The sequence below is a fragment of the Panthera tigris genome, chromosome D2 (assembly GCF_018350195.1).
Source record: "Panthera tigris isolate Pti1 chromosome D2, P.tigris_Pti1_mat1.1, whole genome shotgun sequence".
NCBI lineage: Eukaryota > Metazoa > Chordata > Mammalia > Carnivora > Felidae > Panthera > Panthera tigris.
In genome coordinates this window covers 58366076-58384192 of record NC_056670.1, presented here as the reverse complement: position 1 = coordinate 58384192, position 18117 = coordinate 58366076, and the positions used below count along the sequence as shown (strand labels likewise).

The 18117-nt window shown below is 44.5% G+C and overlaps 2 protein-coding genes across 21 annotated transcripts in view; both read left to right on the top strand.

Moving 5' to 3' along the window:
• Positions 1 to 44: 44 nt before the first annotated feature.
• NDUFB8 (NADH:ubiquinone oxidoreductase subunit B8) lies at positions 45 to 9883 on the top strand. 2 transcript variants are annotated; one of them, XM_007080175.3, is made up of 6 exons: positions 99 to 186; positions 4637 to 4805; positions 5065 to 5191; positions 6715 to 6814; positions 7249 to 7404; positions 9703 to 9883. In XM_007080175.3, the coding sequence occupies exons 2-6, from the start codon at positions 4721 to 4723 to the stop codon at positions 9793 to 9795; spliced, it is 561 nt and encodes a 186-aa protein (XP_007080237.1). In that variant the 5' UTR covers positions 99 to 186; positions 4637 to 4720; the 3' UTR covers positions 9796 to 9883. The 2 variants fall into 2 exon arrangements, with proteins under 2 accessions (XP_042816957.1, XP_007080237.1); XM_042961023.1 differs by lacking the exon at positions 4637 to 4805 and having other exon boundaries at positions 45 to 186.
• Positions 9884 to 12982: 3099 nt separating this feature from the next.
• Positions 12983 to 18117, top strand: part of SEC31B (SEC31 homolog B, COPII coat complex component) — a 36093-nt gene continuing 30958 nt past the window's right edge. For 15 of the 19 annotated variants that reach the window (XM_042960514.1, XM_042960513.1, XM_042960508.1 and 12 more), the window contains exons 1-3: positions 12983 to 13053; positions 15446 to 15532; positions 15890 to 16013. In XM_042960514.1, coding sequence (XP_042816448.1) covers positions 15454 to 15532; positions 15890 to 16013 — 203 coding nt within the window. In that variant the 5' untranslated portion in view covers positions 12983 to 13053; positions 15446 to 15453. Of the gene's footprint in view, positions 13054 to 13339; positions 13401 to 13925; positions 14416 to 15445; positions 15533 to 15889; positions 16014 to 18117 lie in introns of those variants that run through there. The other 4 variants (XM_042960505.1, XM_042960506.1, XM_042960519.1 and 1 more) reach the window with 4 other exon arrangements.

The window sequence follows — 18117 nt, the reverse complement described above, 5'->3', positions numbered from 1 at the left end:
GCCCCACCGGAACCGGAAGCTCCGCCTATTCCGGATAAACTACAACGGAAACCATAGAGATGACTTCGAGAGAGAGCGGTCCGGAGACACAAAGGAAGCGGAACCGGGGCCTGGGGAGAGCTCCTCCTAATGGTGACCTACAGCTCTATACACTAAGCTCCGCCCCTGAAGACTTGGGGCCCAGAGGTTAGACCTACTGAATAGGGGTGATCACCTGGTTACTCAATCCACAAAATATTATTTCTGCTTCAGTGTGCCCAAGTCTACACAAGAAGCAGAGAAGGAGGCCAATTTAATGGGGCTTTAAACTTTACAGTCATGGATGGGGAGAGAAGCCAACCCTTGACCTAAGGAAGTCAGAAGGGAAAGGCAGATTGATAGATGTTGGGCAAAGTTTGCTCTGAAGGCCTAAACAAAAGATATATGGCAAGTTGAAAGACAGCCCAAGCAGGGGAGGGGCAGAGAGGAAGGGGGACAGAGGATCTGAAGCGGGCTCTGTGCTGACAGCAAAGAGCCTCATGCAGGGCTCGAACTCATGAACCATGAGATCATGACCTGAGCCAAAACCAAGAGTTGGACACTTAACTGACTGAGCCACCCAGGCGCCCATTTATTTATTTTTAAGAGAGAAAAAGAGAGAACAGGGGAGAGGCAGAGAGAGAGGTAGAGAGAGAATCCCAAGCAGGTTCTGCACTTACAATGTGGAGCCTGATGTGGGGCTCAATCTCACAACAGTGATATCATGACCTGAGCTAAAATCGAGTTGAACGCTTAACTAGCTGAGCCACCCAGGTGCCCCATTGAAAGATGTTTCTGCCACGGAACCAAGATTATTACTAATGGCCAACCATGAGCGTCTCACATTTTCCAACAATTTGTATTGGTTATAAAAGGCCTTCTCAATGACTTTTATTGCTTATTTAGACAGTTTTTACGGCCAGTTCTGGGAGGCCAAATTCTAAGATGGATCCAAAGATTTCTATCCCATCGTGTACGTGCCCTATAACTTTTATAAGAGCAGATCTTATGAATATGGTAGGGTATCATTCCTTCAATGAGGTTATGTTATATAGCAAAAATGTAATTAAGGTTCCTAATCAGTTCACTGTGAGTTCATCAAAAAGGAGATTGACCCTGGGTGGGCCTGACCCAATAACTCGAACTCTTCCAATCTGGGTCTAGAGGGCAGTGACAGAAGCTGGAAAGATTTGAAGCCAAAGAAGTTCTCTCCTGTTGGATTTGAAGGAGTAAACTCCTTGTGGCAGAGAATGGCAGGTAGGCTCTAGAAGCTGAAAAAGTCTCCTGGTTGACAGCCAGCAAGACGGCAGGGACCTTAGTCCTGCAACTGTAAGGAACTGAATCCTGCCAACAACCACTGAGCTTGGAAAAAAACACAGAGCTTCAGATGAGGACAACAGCCCCCACAAATACCTTAAGTTCAACTTGGTGAGACCCTGAGCTGAGACCCAGCTAAACTGTGTCTGGACTTCTGACTCATAGAAAATGTGACATAATTAATTGGTGTTGTTTAGGGCTGCTACTAAATTTATGGTAATTTGTTATGCAGCAATAAAAAACTAATACACTAGCTTAACTATGTAATTATGCTGCATGTAACTATGCTACACCAAACTGATAATGGGGTTACCTCTGTGGAGGGTTTGGGGTTGTGGGTGCCAACCAAGACCCTAGTTTTATCTGCATATTTGTATTTTTACAAGAGTATATTAAATATGTAAACTTGGGAATTAAAAATAAATTAGAATAAGAAGATTCAAATTACTAAAATCAAGAATGAAAGAAGGGTCATTACTACTGACTTCACAAGAATTAAAAGGAGTGCAAGGGAATACTATATACAATTGTATGCCAAAAAATTAGACAACCTACGTGAAATAGACAAATTCATAGAAAGGCACATACTATCATAACTGATTTAAGAAGAAATAGAAAATCTGAATAGACTTACAACAAGTAAAGAGATTAAAATAGGAATAAAAAAACATTCCACAAAGAAAAGCCCAGGACTAAATGGATTCACTGATAAATCCTACCAAACATTTTAAAAAGTATTAACACTACTCTTTCACAAACTCTTCCAAAAAATAGGGGAACACTCCCCAACTATGAGGAAAGTATTATCCTGATACCTAAATGAGGCAAAGATATCACAAGAAGAAAGAACTATAGACCAATATCCCTTATGAATATAGATGCAAAAATCCCCAACAAAACACTAGGAAGCCAAATCCAGCATTATATCAAAAAGGATTAAATACCATGACCAAGTAGGATTTATTCCAGGGATGCAATGTTGGTTCAACATCTGAAAATTAACCGTATTAATAGAAGAAAAAAAAATCACATGATCATCTCAATAGACAGAGAAAGCTTTTGACAAATTCCAACACCTTCCAGGATAAAAAAAAAAAAAAAAAAAAAAGGTCTGAAAGGACACCATCAAGAAAGTAGAAAGACAATGCATAGAATGGGAGAAAATATTTACAAATCATATAGCTGATAAGTGACTTGTCTCTAGAATTCGTAGAGAATTCTTACAACTTAGCAATAAAAAGTCAACCCAATTAAGAAATGGATGAAAGACTTGAATAGACACTTCTCCAAAGATATACTATGGCCAATAAGCACATGAAAAGGTGCTCAATATCTGTAGTCATCAGGGGAATGCAAATCAAAATCACAATGAAATACCATTCCTGGCCACTAGAATGGCTATAATAAAAAAGACAGTAACAAATGTTGGTGAGAATGTGGAAAAATTGAAACCCTTACATGCTGCTAGTGGGAATGTAAAGTGGTACAGCTTCTTTGAAAAAGAGTTTTGCAGTTCTGCAGAAAGCTAAACATAGAGTTATCCTATGATCCAGAAATTCTTTTTTTCTTTTTTAATCCAGCCATTCTACTGCTAGGTATATAGCAAAGAGAATTGAAAACATACATCCACACAAAAACTTGTACAGGAATGTTCACAGCAGCATAATTCACAATAATCTCAAAGTGAAAATAACCCCAATGTTTATCAACTGACCACTGTATAAACAAAAGGTTGTGTATCCATATGTTATTTGGCCATAAAAAGGAATGGAGAACTGACACATGCTACAACATGGACAAACCTTGAAAACATTATGCTATGGGAAGTAAGTCAGACACAAAAGGTTACATATTGCATGATACCATTTATATGAAATGTACAGAATAGGCAAATCCATCCAGACAGACAGCAGATTAGTGTTGCCAGAGGGTGGGGGAATACACTATCAGGGACAGGGTTTCTCTTGGGGGTAATGAAAATGATTTAGAATTAGTGCTGATGATTGCTCAACTTTGTAAATATACCAAAAATCACTTTATTGTTACACTTTAAAACAATTTTTTTAACATTCATTTATTATTGAGAGACAGAGTGTGAGCAGGGGAGGGGCAGAGAGAGAGGGAGACACAGAATCCGAAGCAGGCTCCAGGCTCTGAGCTGTCAGCACAGAGCCCGACGCAGGGTGTCATGAGGTCATGACCTGAGCCAAAGTCAGACACTTAACCGACTGAGCCAGCCAGGCGCCCCTATTGTACACTTCAAAGGGATGACTTTTATGTTATATGAATTATATCATGATAAAAATAATTAAATAAATCAGAACAGCTCTGTTTCTGGACCCAATTAGATCAGGGCTTGCTTTGAATGAATGCAGGAATTGTACAATTATTTTGAACATCAACTAGAGATGCTCATTTACAAGAGGGCAAGTTGCTATGAAGTAGTCCTCCCCCAATTTTATATGTCAAATAGTTCATATAATTTTTATTGCTGCAATATATATTTGAGAATGTCTATAATAATGGATTCTGCTCCAAAACAGTGATCATACCAGAAGTTGCTGGAGATATGTGCACATTTATATTGCGTAAATTATGCAAATCCCACTTATGTGAAAGTGAAAACATATTCACATGCAAACATGATAATATCCCCCATTCTTCTGTTAAGCGAGTGTTTGTAACTGTGGTCCGTCCTGCTTGAAATCTATTTAATACAAGTCCTAGCCGATCTGAGGTTTTAGCCAGTCTGGGAAGAGCTGTTTCTGGTGCTAGGATTCGTTTTACATTTGTTGGATTGAGGTGACTGGGACATTCAAGTGTAAACACGAAGTAAAACTGAGGAGCGAATTTGGGGCCGATTTGTGTGTTGCGCCATGCCTGTACGTGAAGATCGAACAATTTGCAGAACAGAACAAGAACAAGGAAGACCAAGGGCTGAATTTGAGGAATAATCACTTTTGGGGATGAAAGGAGGACGTGTCAGTGAAGGAGAGGAAAAGGGCAAGCAGAGAACAAGTTAAGGCGGACTCATCTCCCGGGTACTACTCCTGGGGGGGCGGGGCGGGTAGGTTAGCTGTTCACATGAGATGCTCGGGTTGAGTCCCCATTATCCTTGTAAGCGTCTGAGTCCCCTGACGGAGAAAGGGACACAATAATATGAAATATCAAAGTAGTGACTTAATTCATTTTCTCTCCTTCTAGCTTTCTGTCTCTATCCATTCGGTCATCTTCCCTGTGGCTTCCCAACACAGTTTAAGCCCCGCCCTTGTTGAACCCTTAAGACTTTCCTTCACTGCAGGCTTCCCTCGTCGCGTTTGACCCGGCTCAGCCGCCGTGACAAAGCCTTTGCGCATGTGCAGAGTGAAACTGGAGGAAGGTGAAGATGGCGGCGGCCAGGGCGCGGGTCCTGGGAGTCCGATGGCTGCAAAGGGCAGCCCGGACCGTGGTGCCGCTGGGAGCACGGACAGGTTCGCCAAAACGGGCGAGGCCTCAATGTGGGAAGGGGATGCCTGAGGTTTGGTGTGTCGAGGGTTGGGGGGGGGGGTGGGTATCGCGGATACTGCAGTGGCCGTGTCCGGCGAGGGGGCGGAGGTATATCCACAGAGAAAGGAGTCAAGTCTCACCTGGTCCTTTGAAGCCCGGGCCGCCACAGCCTCCGCACCTTGAAGCCTTCGGGGCGGCAGGAGGGACCAGGTCTTTTCTGACCCGCCCCTTTCTGCTCTCCAGCTTCGCACATTACCAAGGACATGCTCCCGGGGCCCTATCCCAAGACCCCAGAAGAACGGGCCGCCGCCGCCAAGAAGTATAATATGCGAGTAGAAGACTACCAACCGTACCCTGATGATGGCATGGGGTGAGATGCAGAGTCTGCTGGCAGCCGGGTAGTGATGGGAGATGGCCAGCTCCATTGCGTGGCTCCACTCTGACCATTTTCCCTGAACCTTCTCGTGATCCCTCAGAGTCAGTGGTGTGGGTGCTTTTCTCGGTGGAGGGAGGTGGGAGGTGATGGGTGAGCAGCTGCAGCCTAGAGGACTTCAATTTTCTCCTTGGCTCAGGCTGTTTCCTCAAATGAGGAAGCCGGGATTTTAATAGCTCCCTCGAGGACCCCTGAATAGCAGGAACTTTCCTTGGCTTCATCCAGAGCGCAAGGTTTCATTTAGATTGAGCATCTGCTGGGCTCAGGTGCTGTCATGCAGACACGTGATCAGGCTGGAGCTGGACTCCTGTCTTGAGAGCCGTATTTGTAGATGGAGTACTCTATATTCGTGTGTATATCTTTCTTGTAAAAAAATACCTTTGCTATTAGGGCTGTGGAAATTGTAGTCACTGTCAAGCGGATTAAGCAGCCAACTCCCCTACGCCAATCCACCCCCCCCTTTAAATAACATCCCCATGGTTAATTATCTGGAGCGATTACCATCACCCTCATTTTCTTTCCTAGCATCGCTCTTTCAATAGTGGTTTTAGCAGCTCCTATTCTTCTTCTTGTTTTCCAATCATTTTCTGTGACACATGACTAGTTGTCATCATTTCCTATGCCTCTTATTTTGTTGTGGACAAGAGTAGCATTGGTAGCAGTCTGTATAAGCTGAAACTGGATTTGTTGGGGGAAAACCCAGCTTAGCAGGAAATCCCATGAGGTGTTTGAGACATGGAGATGCATGCTAACTTGGTGGTTGGGAGCACAGTTGCCATGAAGAGAAAGCTTTTCTAATCTGAACCCCTTTTGTTTGTATTCCAATTAGCTGGGTGACCTTGGGTTCAGACTAAACTACAGTTTTATTTTCTGTCTAATGAGGGAATCAGAGTGATTGATTGCTAAATTCCCTTCCAGCTCTGATATTATAACATTGCATGACTTTTTGTTGTTTTTGAAAGAGGGGGACAAGCATATATGTTATAATGTTGCAGAATTTGACCTAGGGGCGTCTGGGTGGCTCAGTCGTTGAGTCTGACTCTTGGTTTCTGCTCAGATCATGATCTCATGGTTTGTGGGTTCGAGCCCACACTGGGATGGGGGAGGAGGGGGAATTTGGCTTGGGATATTCTCTCTCTCTCTCTCTCTCTCTCTCTCACTCTCTCTCTCTCTCTCTCTCTGCCTCTCCTTCACTTGTGCACTCTCAAATAAATAAACTTTAAAAAGGTAAAATAAAAACCAGAGTTTGACATGAAGTTTTACTTACACTTTGGACTTTTGTGGTTAGTTCTGTGCTTAGTGACTATAAATTGAGATACTGATTTGAAAGTGGTTTCCTCTGTCCTTAGGTGAAGCAATTTTTTCTGTCACTTGGGTTCTTATCTCTAACATGAGGGGACTTTGAGTTTTCTGAGTGAGGCTGCTCAGAGCCCCTTCCAGAAGTTTTTCTGTCTCTCCAGATATGGGGACTACCCAAAGCTCCCTGACCGCTCACAGCAGGAGAGGGATCCATGGTATGACTGGGACCACCAAGACCTGAGGTTGAACTGGGGTGAGCCGGTGAGAAATCCATATCCCATTTGACCTTCCTTCCTTCTCCCTAAATCTTCCTGAGGATTCTTTCTTTATCTAAATGGCACTTTGCTGTCTAAATAACATTAAGGCTTTCTGCCCAAGGAAGCAAGGTCCAGTGATCTGAGATCTGAGGTTCCATGCGTGGTACATGGAATGGGACTTCTGGAAATAATCAGAACTATGTACTTTGAAAATTGTGAACTTCCATGATTGAGCTGTCTTTAGTCAGCAGAACCTAGAGCTAAGCCAGCACCTAGTCCTATATGCTAGAGTAGCTCACACTTGATTCTCAGAGTATTGTCCTGAGGCAATAGAATGCTTTTATTCAACTTTATATCAGGCTCTGATCACCCTTTTGCAGACCGCCTGCCATTTGCAGGAAGAGCAGTATGTGGTATTTATCTGCTTTTCTGCCTCAGATGCACTGGGACCTTGACATGTATATCAGGAACCGTGTGGACACATCCCCTACACCTGTTTCCTGGAATCTCATGTGTAAGCACCTCTTCGGCTTCGTGGCCTTCATGCTGTTCATGTTTTGGGTTGGGGAGACTTACCCCACCTACCAGCCTGTGGTGAGTATCTGAGAAGTGTCCCCGTAGGCACATTTGCTTAGCCCTGTTTCCTGAGGGAGTGAAGTCTGTAGAGTAGGGATCCAGCCAAGACCAAGCCTGTCTTCCTGGTAAGGCCTGTGGAGGGCCTGACGCATTGGCCTGGCACCAGAGTCAGAGCACTGCTCCATGCACACATCTTGGATCAGCCTAAGAGAGAAGAAACGGTTTAGGACTAGGCGAGGAAGGAGAATGTGGAAGTCAACTCGTCTTCTATAAATGCTAATTTTGAGAGAGCAACAAATAAATTTACTTATTTATATTGAGGGAGGAATAGAGAGAGAGGAGGGAGGGAATCCCAAGCAGGCTCTGTGCTGCCCGACCGACGCAGGGCTCAATCTCACAAACCATGAGATCATGACCTGAGCCAAAACCAAGAGTCAGACACTCAATTGACTGAGCCACCCAGGCGCCTCTCAACTCGTCTTCTAGAGTTGCCATTTGGGGGCTGTACTCACTAATTATGTTTTAGCAAGTGATCTTTCAAGGTAGAGTCAAGGAATCCAGAGCTGAAACCTATCCTCTGCTGGAGGCATGAAGGGCAGTTCCCTTAGGGTACTGGAAGCAATTAAATATTTACTACAAGCATGGACCATTTTATTTTGGAGAGTGTAAAGGACACAGAAAATATGCTGTCTAGCTTTATGGGAGTTTTAATTTGGATAAGCAAATGGTGAGCAACATTTGAACAGAGATATAGGAATTTGGCAGTTTTAGTGTATATATGTAAATAGTGAATGTGTGTGTTAAGACGTGTGAGATGCTGTTAAAAAGAAGGATGGTGCTAAATACTAAAAATATGTATAGTCTGGATGGTGGGGAGAAGTCGGAGAGAACATTTGGGGCAGGACAAAATAGAATGAAGAGGAGAGTGAGTTAGTTGGAATGGAATAGGCATATAAAATATTCCTAGAATAACCAGCTGTATTGGTTACCTAGAGAGCTGCTAAAAATTCAGATTCCTGGAGAGCCTAATTCAGTAGCTCCATGGTGGGGTTCTAAAATCAATATTTAACAAGTTCCCAGGTTATTCTGATGATTTCAGAAATTAGGTATGGAAATTGCCATGTTAAAAAAATATCGTGAGGTGAGCTGATCAGTTAGGTTGGGATGCTTTTATTGCATGGCTAGGGATTTGGGCTTCGTGGCATAGTAAGACATCAATGGCATTAATAGTAAGACTAGTGGCATAGTAAGACATTAATTCAACAAATATTTATGAAGACCCTACTATGTTCCACGTACAGATTGGGCTAGGGGTTGGGGACCCAGTGATGACCTGGACTTCCTCTAGTCAGCACCGAACTGTGTTGGGTTTTTGAACAGAAAAATGACATAATCTAATGAAGGCTAGGACTTTAGGATGATTGATCTGGGAGTAGTCTACAGGGTAGATTGTCCGGGAAGGAACTGAAAGCAGGAAGACTGTCGTGTTTGCAGTTGGCTGCTCGGTGCTACCTCTGCAGAGATCATCGATGTCCTGATGGTAGCTGGCGTGTCTGTGTGCACTGACACGAGCCTTCCTACCAAGCCCCAGGGGCTCCAGGCTGGAGAGTGCACGTAGGGCTGGTGTGAGCACTAACTTCTCTTCAGGAGAGCAAGAAACACAGTGTGGCTCTTCCATTTTTCAGTTCTGTAAGCACATCACCCTTTCCTCCTCCCCTTGAGCTGTGTTCCCTGACAGCTGTTTGTTGGTAAAGCCAGCAGCCCCTAAAGCACGTCCCAGCCGTGTCTCCTCTGTGCTTTCCCCCACCGCTGCTCCTGCACGCCTCATTTGCTAGGCCACTTTAGTGGTGGAACCATTAGAGGCTGAGTGACTTAAAGGAGATTGAGTCTGTCTCGACCCCAGGAGAGAGTGGGATGGATGGATGCATCATCTCATTTAGAAAGCGCTCTCCCTTCCTCCCTCCTTCCTTTTCTTTCTCTCTCTCTGTCTCCCTCTCTCTCCTCTCTCCCCCGACACACTCTCACTCTCTCTCTCTCTCTCTCTCTCTCTCTCTCTCTCTCACACACACACACACACACACACACACACACACACACACACACAGTGTAGGCACCACCTCTTTTACAATCTAGGCTTTCTGTCTGCCTTGGGCTGAGTAGGGAAGAGGAGCAGTGTTCCTGCTGTTCTAGCCCAGCTGGGTCCGACCAGAGGCCACCTCATACCCATTTACCATGTGTGATTGTTAACTCAGAGTGGGGTGTAGCCAGGTATTGGCTGGATGTATGCTATCTTGCTGACCTGTGTTTTTTCCTCAGGGGCCAAAGCAGTATCCTTATAACAATCTGTACCTGGAAAGAGGCGGCGATCCCACCAAAGAGCCTGAGCCGGTGGTTCATTATGAGATCTGAGACGGCTTCATCGGCTTTGTGTCCCCTGACTTCCTCATTTCTAGAGATTTAACCTTAATGAAATCCCTAATAAAACGTAGTGCTGTGGTATCTGTGCCTCATTTCCCCAGGAATAGCCACTGCCGTGAGGACCTCATCCTTTTCCTTTCCTTTTTTTCTGCCTGCTATCTGTTCCCACCCCCTACCCACTCTGAGATTAGAAAGATGGGAGGGTAGGGGGAGTTAAGCACAAGAAAATGGTACTTTGTTAATTTTGCTGGGGCTGTGAAGGTATTTGAGGGTTTCAGTTGTGCAGTAGGTGGTAAGGGTAGCTTCTTTTCCCATTTACAGGGTTGAAGAAAAAGGAAGATATGTTCCTGACTTCCCAAGTTGGAACAAGATATATTTTCCATAAGAAACCTTTTTATAACGGTTAGGGTTTTTGTTTTTGGTTTTTGTTTTTTTTTTGAAAAAGTGCACTTAAAAAAAATTTTTTTTAAGCCTATTTATTTATTTTGAGAGAGACAGAGACAGCATGAGTGGGGGAAGGGCAGCTAGAGAGGGAGAGAGAGAATCCCAAGCAGGCTCTGTGCTAGCAGCTCAAACCCACGAAGCCATGAGATCATGACCTGAGTCAAAACCAAGAGTCGGACGCATAACTGACTGAGCCACCCAGGCGCCCCTAAAAAGTACACTTTAACATGTTTCAAGTATGTTATAGGATAAATAGGTGTTTTTGAACTCACCTGAGGCTGTGACTGTCTCTAATGTCATTTCTGTTGTAAGAGTACACACAAGTATTCCTTGTTCCAAAGCAACTTGTGAATCCTACATTTATGAATTAGAGGGTAGTTCAGTGAGTTATTCTGAACCTATGCATGGCTTTTGCTATGGTTTTTGAGGGTCTATCTCGATGCATCTGTTAAGTGAAACAACTCATTTTCTTTTTGTCCCTTTGGAGACGTTTTCTTAAAATTACACTGCCTGAAAACCTGTCCCATAGGAAAAAAAAAAAAAAAGCACACTTTCAATATGACCTATGAAAGCAAGTCCACCCAAGTTACCAGACCTTTAGTGGTTGTCCAGGAAGTGAAAGAGGGATTTGTTTTTAATAATTTTTTTAAAATGTTTATTTTTGAGAGAGAGCAGAAGCAGGGGAGGAGCAGAGAGAGGGAGACTACATTCAAAGCAGGTGCCAGCCTCTGAGCTGTCCGTGCAGAGCCCAACACGGGGTTTGAACTCCCAAACTTCAAGATCATGACCTGAGCCGAAGTTGGATGCTTAACTGACGGAGCCACCCAGGCACCCCTCAAGAGACTTTTATGAGACCAGAGGATGGGTACTTCTAATAAAATGCCACTACTTGAGGGTTTCCACTGGCTTTTTATCTGTCTTCATTCTCTGTCCTCTGTTGCCTTTGGTAATATATGTAACAAATGTCTGTGTGTCTAATATATGTATGAGACATTGATAGGCCCTGGGGCTATAAAATTGAACAGGACAAAAATAGTTGCCTTCAAGTATAGAAGCTAAGACTGGGAGTTACAAAACAAAGTGAAAAGAATTAACAGCTAAGTTGAGAGAAAAGAGTGCACCTTTTTTTTTTTTTTTTTTAAATTCTGACCTGCTTGCAGCTGTGACCCGCTTTTGGTTAAAATTTTTCGGAGTGCCCCCATCAGTGACGCTTTTGCCTCATTCCCTAGTTCGAGGTGTTGTCTAAGGTTCAGTTTTCCGCCCTGTTTACTTGCCCTCGGGTTTCATCCACTGTTGAGGTGCCTAACATGTTCAAGAAATACTTAGTACGCACAAAGAGTGGGCAGGCACAGACAATACCCTAAATTGTCTTAACATCTGGACTTCAAAACCCTCTAATCCCCACAAAAAGGAAATCTAGACTTGTATCACAGTGACTTGAGGCTCCATTGTAAAATAATGGAACTGACTCACCATCTTTGGAGGCAAAAATACAGTGGAGTTTCTGCATTAGGCCAAAGTTTTGAATCCAATAACTTAGGTCTAACATCTTCAACTGCTGGTAGAATATTTTTATTTGGAAATGCCATAATTCCCTCAGTCAACATAAAAAATCCATCTGATTTTTTCACCTCCCTCTTCAGCTCTTTAACTTCATCACTCACAAGAGCCTGTCCAGTTTTCCTTTACAATCATTGCTGCTATATTAATCCAGGCTTTCATCACCTGGTACCTGGACTGTTCTATTAGTCTTCTAATTTGAGTCCCTGCCTTCAGCTCTGGTCTCTCTCTAAAGGGATCCATATTGCTTGTCTTAAAATACAATTTTCAGGGGCACCTGGGTGGCTCAGTCCGTTAGGCGGGGACTTCAGCTCAGGTCATGATCTCGCGGTCTGTGGATTTGAGCCCCGCGTCGGCTCTGGGCTGGCAGCTCAGAGCCTAGAGCCTGCTTGGGATTCTGTGTCTCCCTCTGTCTCTGCCCCTCCCCTGCTTGCTGTCTCTTTCTCACATAATAAACATTAAAAAAAAAAAAAAAGCAATATTCATCTTATTGCATCCCTACCCATAATTTTAACTAACCCCCAATTACCTGCAAAGTTGAATTGGTATTCCCAATCTGTTTCCCGCCTCTTTCATTCATGGTGTGGGAAATGCCAGGGTGCCTACTAGCCAGTTGGGCCCTTCCTCCTTTCTGAGACACCATCTATCTTGCCGCTGCAAGGTATGACACCTGTCTTGCGTCCCTGAAAGACTCCAGAAGCCCCTGGTCTACAGTACCTAGGCCTCTGCATGCCTATAGCCCTTAATTCGTTCAGCCAACAGCTTTTCGGCATCAGTTGTTGGTGGGCTGTAGTGCGTCACCGCTGTTTATGGCCTCGATTGCTATTTACCTTTTCAATTAGGATTCCACTGAGAGCTTCTGGAACTAGTTAGTACCAGGTCTTCACCATCATGACAAATAACGAATTAGTATTTTCCCTTTTCAGGGGCTGTTCCCCGAGCCTGGCTCTAACTGAATAGGCCAGAACTTAGCGGTCGCAGGATCTGACCCTCTGCGGCAGAACCGCGCAATCTCGGCGCAGGTGAGGGAGCCGGCAGAGCCAGAATCCTATTCCATCCTCTCCGCTGCTCCGCCGGCTCCCCGAGTCGGCGCTTCGCGGCGCGTGCGGGCGGCGGTCCTCGGCCTCCAGGGCTACTTTTGGCCCTCGGCAGCCGCCGTCCGCGGCGCCCAGCTGAGCCCACAGGCCCTCGGAGGAGACCTGCCGTGGCTGCGCCGCGCTGCCGTGACCCGGGCTCTCCGCGCAGGTGGGTTTTCCCCGCCTCTCTGGGGCCCGGGGCGCCGCTCCACCGTAGGGAGAGCGCCGGAGGGACCTCGTCCCCCCGCGGAGACCCAGGCCCGCGCCTCTCGGGCGCCACCGCGCTCGCTCTCGGATTGGACCCGGCTCCGCTCTCCCGGCCCCGCCGGGGTGCTGCGGCCCCACGAGGGTCTGTCTCCCTTCAGCGCTGCCCTCGCACCTTCTCCCGTGCTCCCCGGACCCCGGCTTAGCCTAGCCTGGAGGGAAGCTGTGCTCACCGCCCCCGCAGGGCCTCGGCTGCGGAGGGTCGCTGGCGCCCTCCATCACCGCGGGAGTCTGTTCGGCTCTTGGTTGAATGTAGGTTATTAACAGCCCGTCTTCCCAGTTTCTAGGCCGTCGGGGATTTAACACCTCATCTGGAGTTGAGTTTGAACTAATATCATGGTTAAAAGCGCTGAGCTATGGAGGCTCAGTGGGGTTCATATCTCGGCCCCAGCCAGTTTTCTTCCCGGTGAAATGTATATAATAATGGTACCTGTTGCACAGAACCGTTATGAGAAGTGAGATTTGCCCGTCAAATGCGCAGGGCTTAAACGCAGCTCCTACTTCTGTCAAGGGCTTTCCCCACAAACGGGAAAACGGCTTTGACCAGCAGGTGGCAGTGGTGACTGTATAATACGATGTGCAGCGAGTCCGAAGTTAACCTGGTGTTGCCTCAAGCGTTTAGAGGCCCCCTCTAAAGAGGGTCTTGGCTGAGAATCTTGGCTGAATTGGCAGCTTTAAACTCTCTTCAGGCTGGAAAGTACATTAGAGATTGAGGAATACTACCTACTATTTTAGTAGGTTGCGACTAACCTGACGGTGGTTTCCTTAAGCAGTTTACAATGGGTCCCAAGTTTCTTCCCTCAAGTTCAGTGTTACATTAAAAACAATACAAAACAAAACCAAAAACTTTTCTGCCACTTTGCTAGCCTGTTGGGATGGCACTTTGAATATGGGTTAGAATTGTATTGGAAACCACAGAATTAACATGGATGTCTACGTTCATTAAACATAGTATCAAGCACTTTACTCTATGCCAGACATTGTTCTGGCACTAGTTAGTTATAACATGGTGAACAAAGCAGACACAGTACAAGCTCTCCTGGAGTTTACTTATTGGTGGTTGAGACCAACAATGTAAATGTAAATAAACACATAACAATAAGTTACCAAGGAGAAAAAAAAATTGAGACTGATTTTGGTTGGGTGGCTCACCTCCCTGAGGGGGTGAGACACTTAGCCCAGAAAGATGTGAAAAGGAGCCAGTCACGCAGAGAATGAAAGGGAGAACATTTGAAGTATCAGAAACAGAGTTTACAAAAGCTCTGAGGTAATAAAAAGCCAGGAAATGAAAGAAAGGAAAAAAAAAATGTGGCTGCAGCGTAATGAATAAAGGGGGAAAGTAGCAAGAGACGAGGTTGAAGTGGAAGGATGAGCCTTTAAGCAGGGTCATAAGGGGTTTGAGTGCAATTTTGTTTTGAGTGCAATAGAAGTCATTGGAAGACTTGAAGCATGGAATGCCAAAATTCTATATATTTTTTTATTTTAAAAGTTCACGTCTGCTGCTATGTAGAGAGTTAATTGGGTGATGGTAGAATAAAGATAACCATTTGGAAGATTATCGCAGTAATGCAGGTGAGAGATGACGGTGTCTTCAGATAGAATGGTGGTAGTGCAGCTAGAGAAGAGTAAACAGGTTAAGAGACATTTTGGGGGCGAAATCAGGAAGCCTTAATGATGAATTAGAAGGGAATAAGGGACAAGAAGGAATTGAGGGTGACTTTCAGGTTCCCAGGTTGAGCAGTTGGGTGGATAGTGATACTGTATACGGAGATGAAGAAAACTGGAGAAGGAACAGATTCAGGGGAAGGAGGTGGTAGAATGGAGAATTCCATTTTAGACAGACTGACTTAGGTATCTTTGCTATATCCCAATAGAAATGTTTGATGAGCAGTTACATATAAGGACTTGGCGCTCAGAGTTGAGAAATTTGTGTTGGTGGTATGAATTTAGGGGTCATCAGCATACGGATGAAAAGCCAAGGGAATGGATGAGGTCACTGAGAGGTTATCCAATTTGATGGTTATCATCACCATTGGGCCTGTGGCAACCAGTGTGTTTAAATATCTTTTTGGGGTTAAAGCATTAGATTTTAGTAATTGGGTAAGTGAACTGTCCTTGCAGATCTACAGATGGTCATGCGTGTGTCACCCTGTATTGCCCTGAAATGCCCCCATTCCATGGTGGGGAGAGAGAAACAAGAACTTGTGTCCACAGGTGCTTCCTAGATCTGGCCCTTAAGCTTGCTGATTTCTATTTTTAGTAAGCTGAGGGTTATGTCAGTTTTCTGCCACCTACAGGACGGACCATGAAGCTAAAGGAGCTTGAACGGCCTGCTGTCCAAGTGTGGAGCCCAGCCAGCCAGTGCCCTGTGTATCTCGCCACAGGTATGATGATACTGTGGACTAGGATCCACTGGAAGTACATAGGTCAAGGGGAAACTTAATATTCAGAATTCTTTACTGAGCTTCAGAGAAAGCTTTAGAGTCATGAAAAGGTGGGGTTCGCTTGCAGGATAAGCAAGGGGACATTAGGTGTTTGGGGTACCTAGGGGCAGCCTTGAATTATGGTTCAAGCTTGAGCACCTCCTGTTTTCTTGCTTTCTTTGGAGTTACCACTTGAAAAAGGATATACCCAGTCCTCTCCTGTTCCGCTGCCTCTCCACTCCCTAACCATTTATACCCCAAATCCATGCATGTATTTTTGCTTATATACTGCCTCTTCCTAACTTTTCTTGTGCCTAGGAACATCTGCCCAGCAGTTAGATGCCTCCTTTAGCACAAATGGCACCTTGGAAATCTTTGAGGTTGATTTCAGGGACCCCTCCTTGGACTTGAAACGCAAGGGAGTCCTTTCTGCCTCAAGCAGGTACCATGTCTGAATTGTTGATGTGTGTGCAGGGCAGCTCCTGATGTAGACTGAGGAATTCTGGGAGCAAGGTGTGCTTCTCAAGGCTCATAAGGATATCTATTAGGTGAAGGACCTTCACCAAGTTGGGGAGAAGTTAACTCTGGGTTTATTTTACCAAAGGATTTTAAAAACACCCACTCTCACTTTTTTGGTCAACAGCGGCATCAGGCAGAGTCGTGTGTTAGAGACTCCTCAACCAAGCCTGGACCCATACGTGCCTGCTCTCTCTCTGAGCCCAGAGATGTTGGCTTCTTCCTCCCTTGGCTCTTGTGAAGATAACCTGACACAATATCTCCTTTCGTGCCAATGGGAGGAGAATGAATGAGCCTCTCCTCATTGTGGTTAGGCACTGATTGGGTGCTCCTGGATTTCATGGCTCTGGCAGGCTTACAGGCCTGAGTACAGGCATTCACAGAGCACATGTATACAGGTCAGGCACTATGCTAGGGACTCTGTATATCTTATTCATTCCTCAAAATGAGCCTGAGCAATAAATACCATTATTCCCATTTTGCATAGGAGGGAACCGAAACTCTGGGAAGCTAGGATTTACACATAGGTCTCATTCCAAAATCTACCTTCTTTCGATTATTCAACTTCTCTTTTATAGGTTTTGTAAAGATGTGGCTTACAGTCTGAAGCAGTGGTCTCCAAATTTTCATACCACTGGGGAAAATGTGAATATTCACTATACTCAAGTTATAGAGGCAATATAAATAATACACATGCATTACTCTACTATTAAAAAGTGCCATTTCCATAATTTTATAGATTAAAAATATAAGTCTTTTTCCTACAGAGAATTATCTTGTCCATCCCTCTTTAGAGATTACTGGTCAAAATGCAACTTTGCATTCTCTTATGAATGTTTTGGTCCATCTGAGAGATAAATTAAGATATTTAGATAGAAGTACCCTCTTTTTTCTTTACATGGGTTAGCCTAATAATGAAAGGTTAGTTATCGTTCTCCCTTTCTTGAGCCCCTATATCACTTTCTGACAGTATCCTTTATTTTACAGTTTTTTTATATCTTTGTATTTCCAGTATCTTTCCCTTTGAAGAGCAGCCACTAGAGGGTTTACCAATAATGATGAGATATTCTTAGCCTCCAAGCAAGCATTTCAGAAAGGGCTCCTGAAAGAGGGGAGCTAATTCAATAACATTTATGCTCCTGGACTTAAGAAGAGGGGCAATGGGTAAGAGCTCCTATCCTCAGCCAGCCAAGCAACAGCTTTAGCACAGTAGTGGCTCCTTAGGGCTAATAGTTCCTAAGAAAGAAACAATATAGTTGCTTAAGAAACCTTGAAATTGAATCCTAAGATCCCTGTGGGCAGAGATTTTTGTCTGTTTTATTCACTGCTGTATCTCTAACTCCTAAAACATCACCTGGCATTTGATGCTTAAGGATTATCTGTTAAATGAATGAGCGATGCTAGAAATGTCTGGATTACCAAACTGAGCACTCATATCCACCATTTCAGTTAGTTAAAGTTATTCTTCAGTTAATCTTAGTGCCCTGAGAGCTTTTCAAAGGTGATGATCGGTTTGTTTTGCAGCCAACTAGGCTGAACGGACCCTTTTTGAAATGTTGGTACTCAAATCAGGAATTGTAAACTTCACTTCATACCCTGTTTGATCCTGCAGGGATTGGGAGCTATACCCAAAATAAATAGTGCAGCTAACACTATTGATAGTGTGTCATCTCTATTTTCTTTTCTACCTCTGTAATTGTGTGCAAGGATTGAGTTGCATTTCCAAAGACCTAAGGAACTATCTTTGACATAGATCTATAGGGTGTTGTTGAAGAAATCATCTTAGACACCCAAGGGCCTAAGGCACCCACTTCTTTCTGTTCCAGCCTGGGTTCAGTCACTTACTCAGAAACCCACATCTCAAACTATTGACCAAGATGATCGAGGTAGAGAGAGGGCTGCCTGTTCTTTGCTTTATACTTTCCTCTTTCTTTTCTGTGCCATCTTTTGCGTGGTTTAGTGGAAAGCACAGTTGTATTGGGTTGCATCCTTGGCTAGAGATAGGTGACTTTGTGCAAATGGAGGTCTTA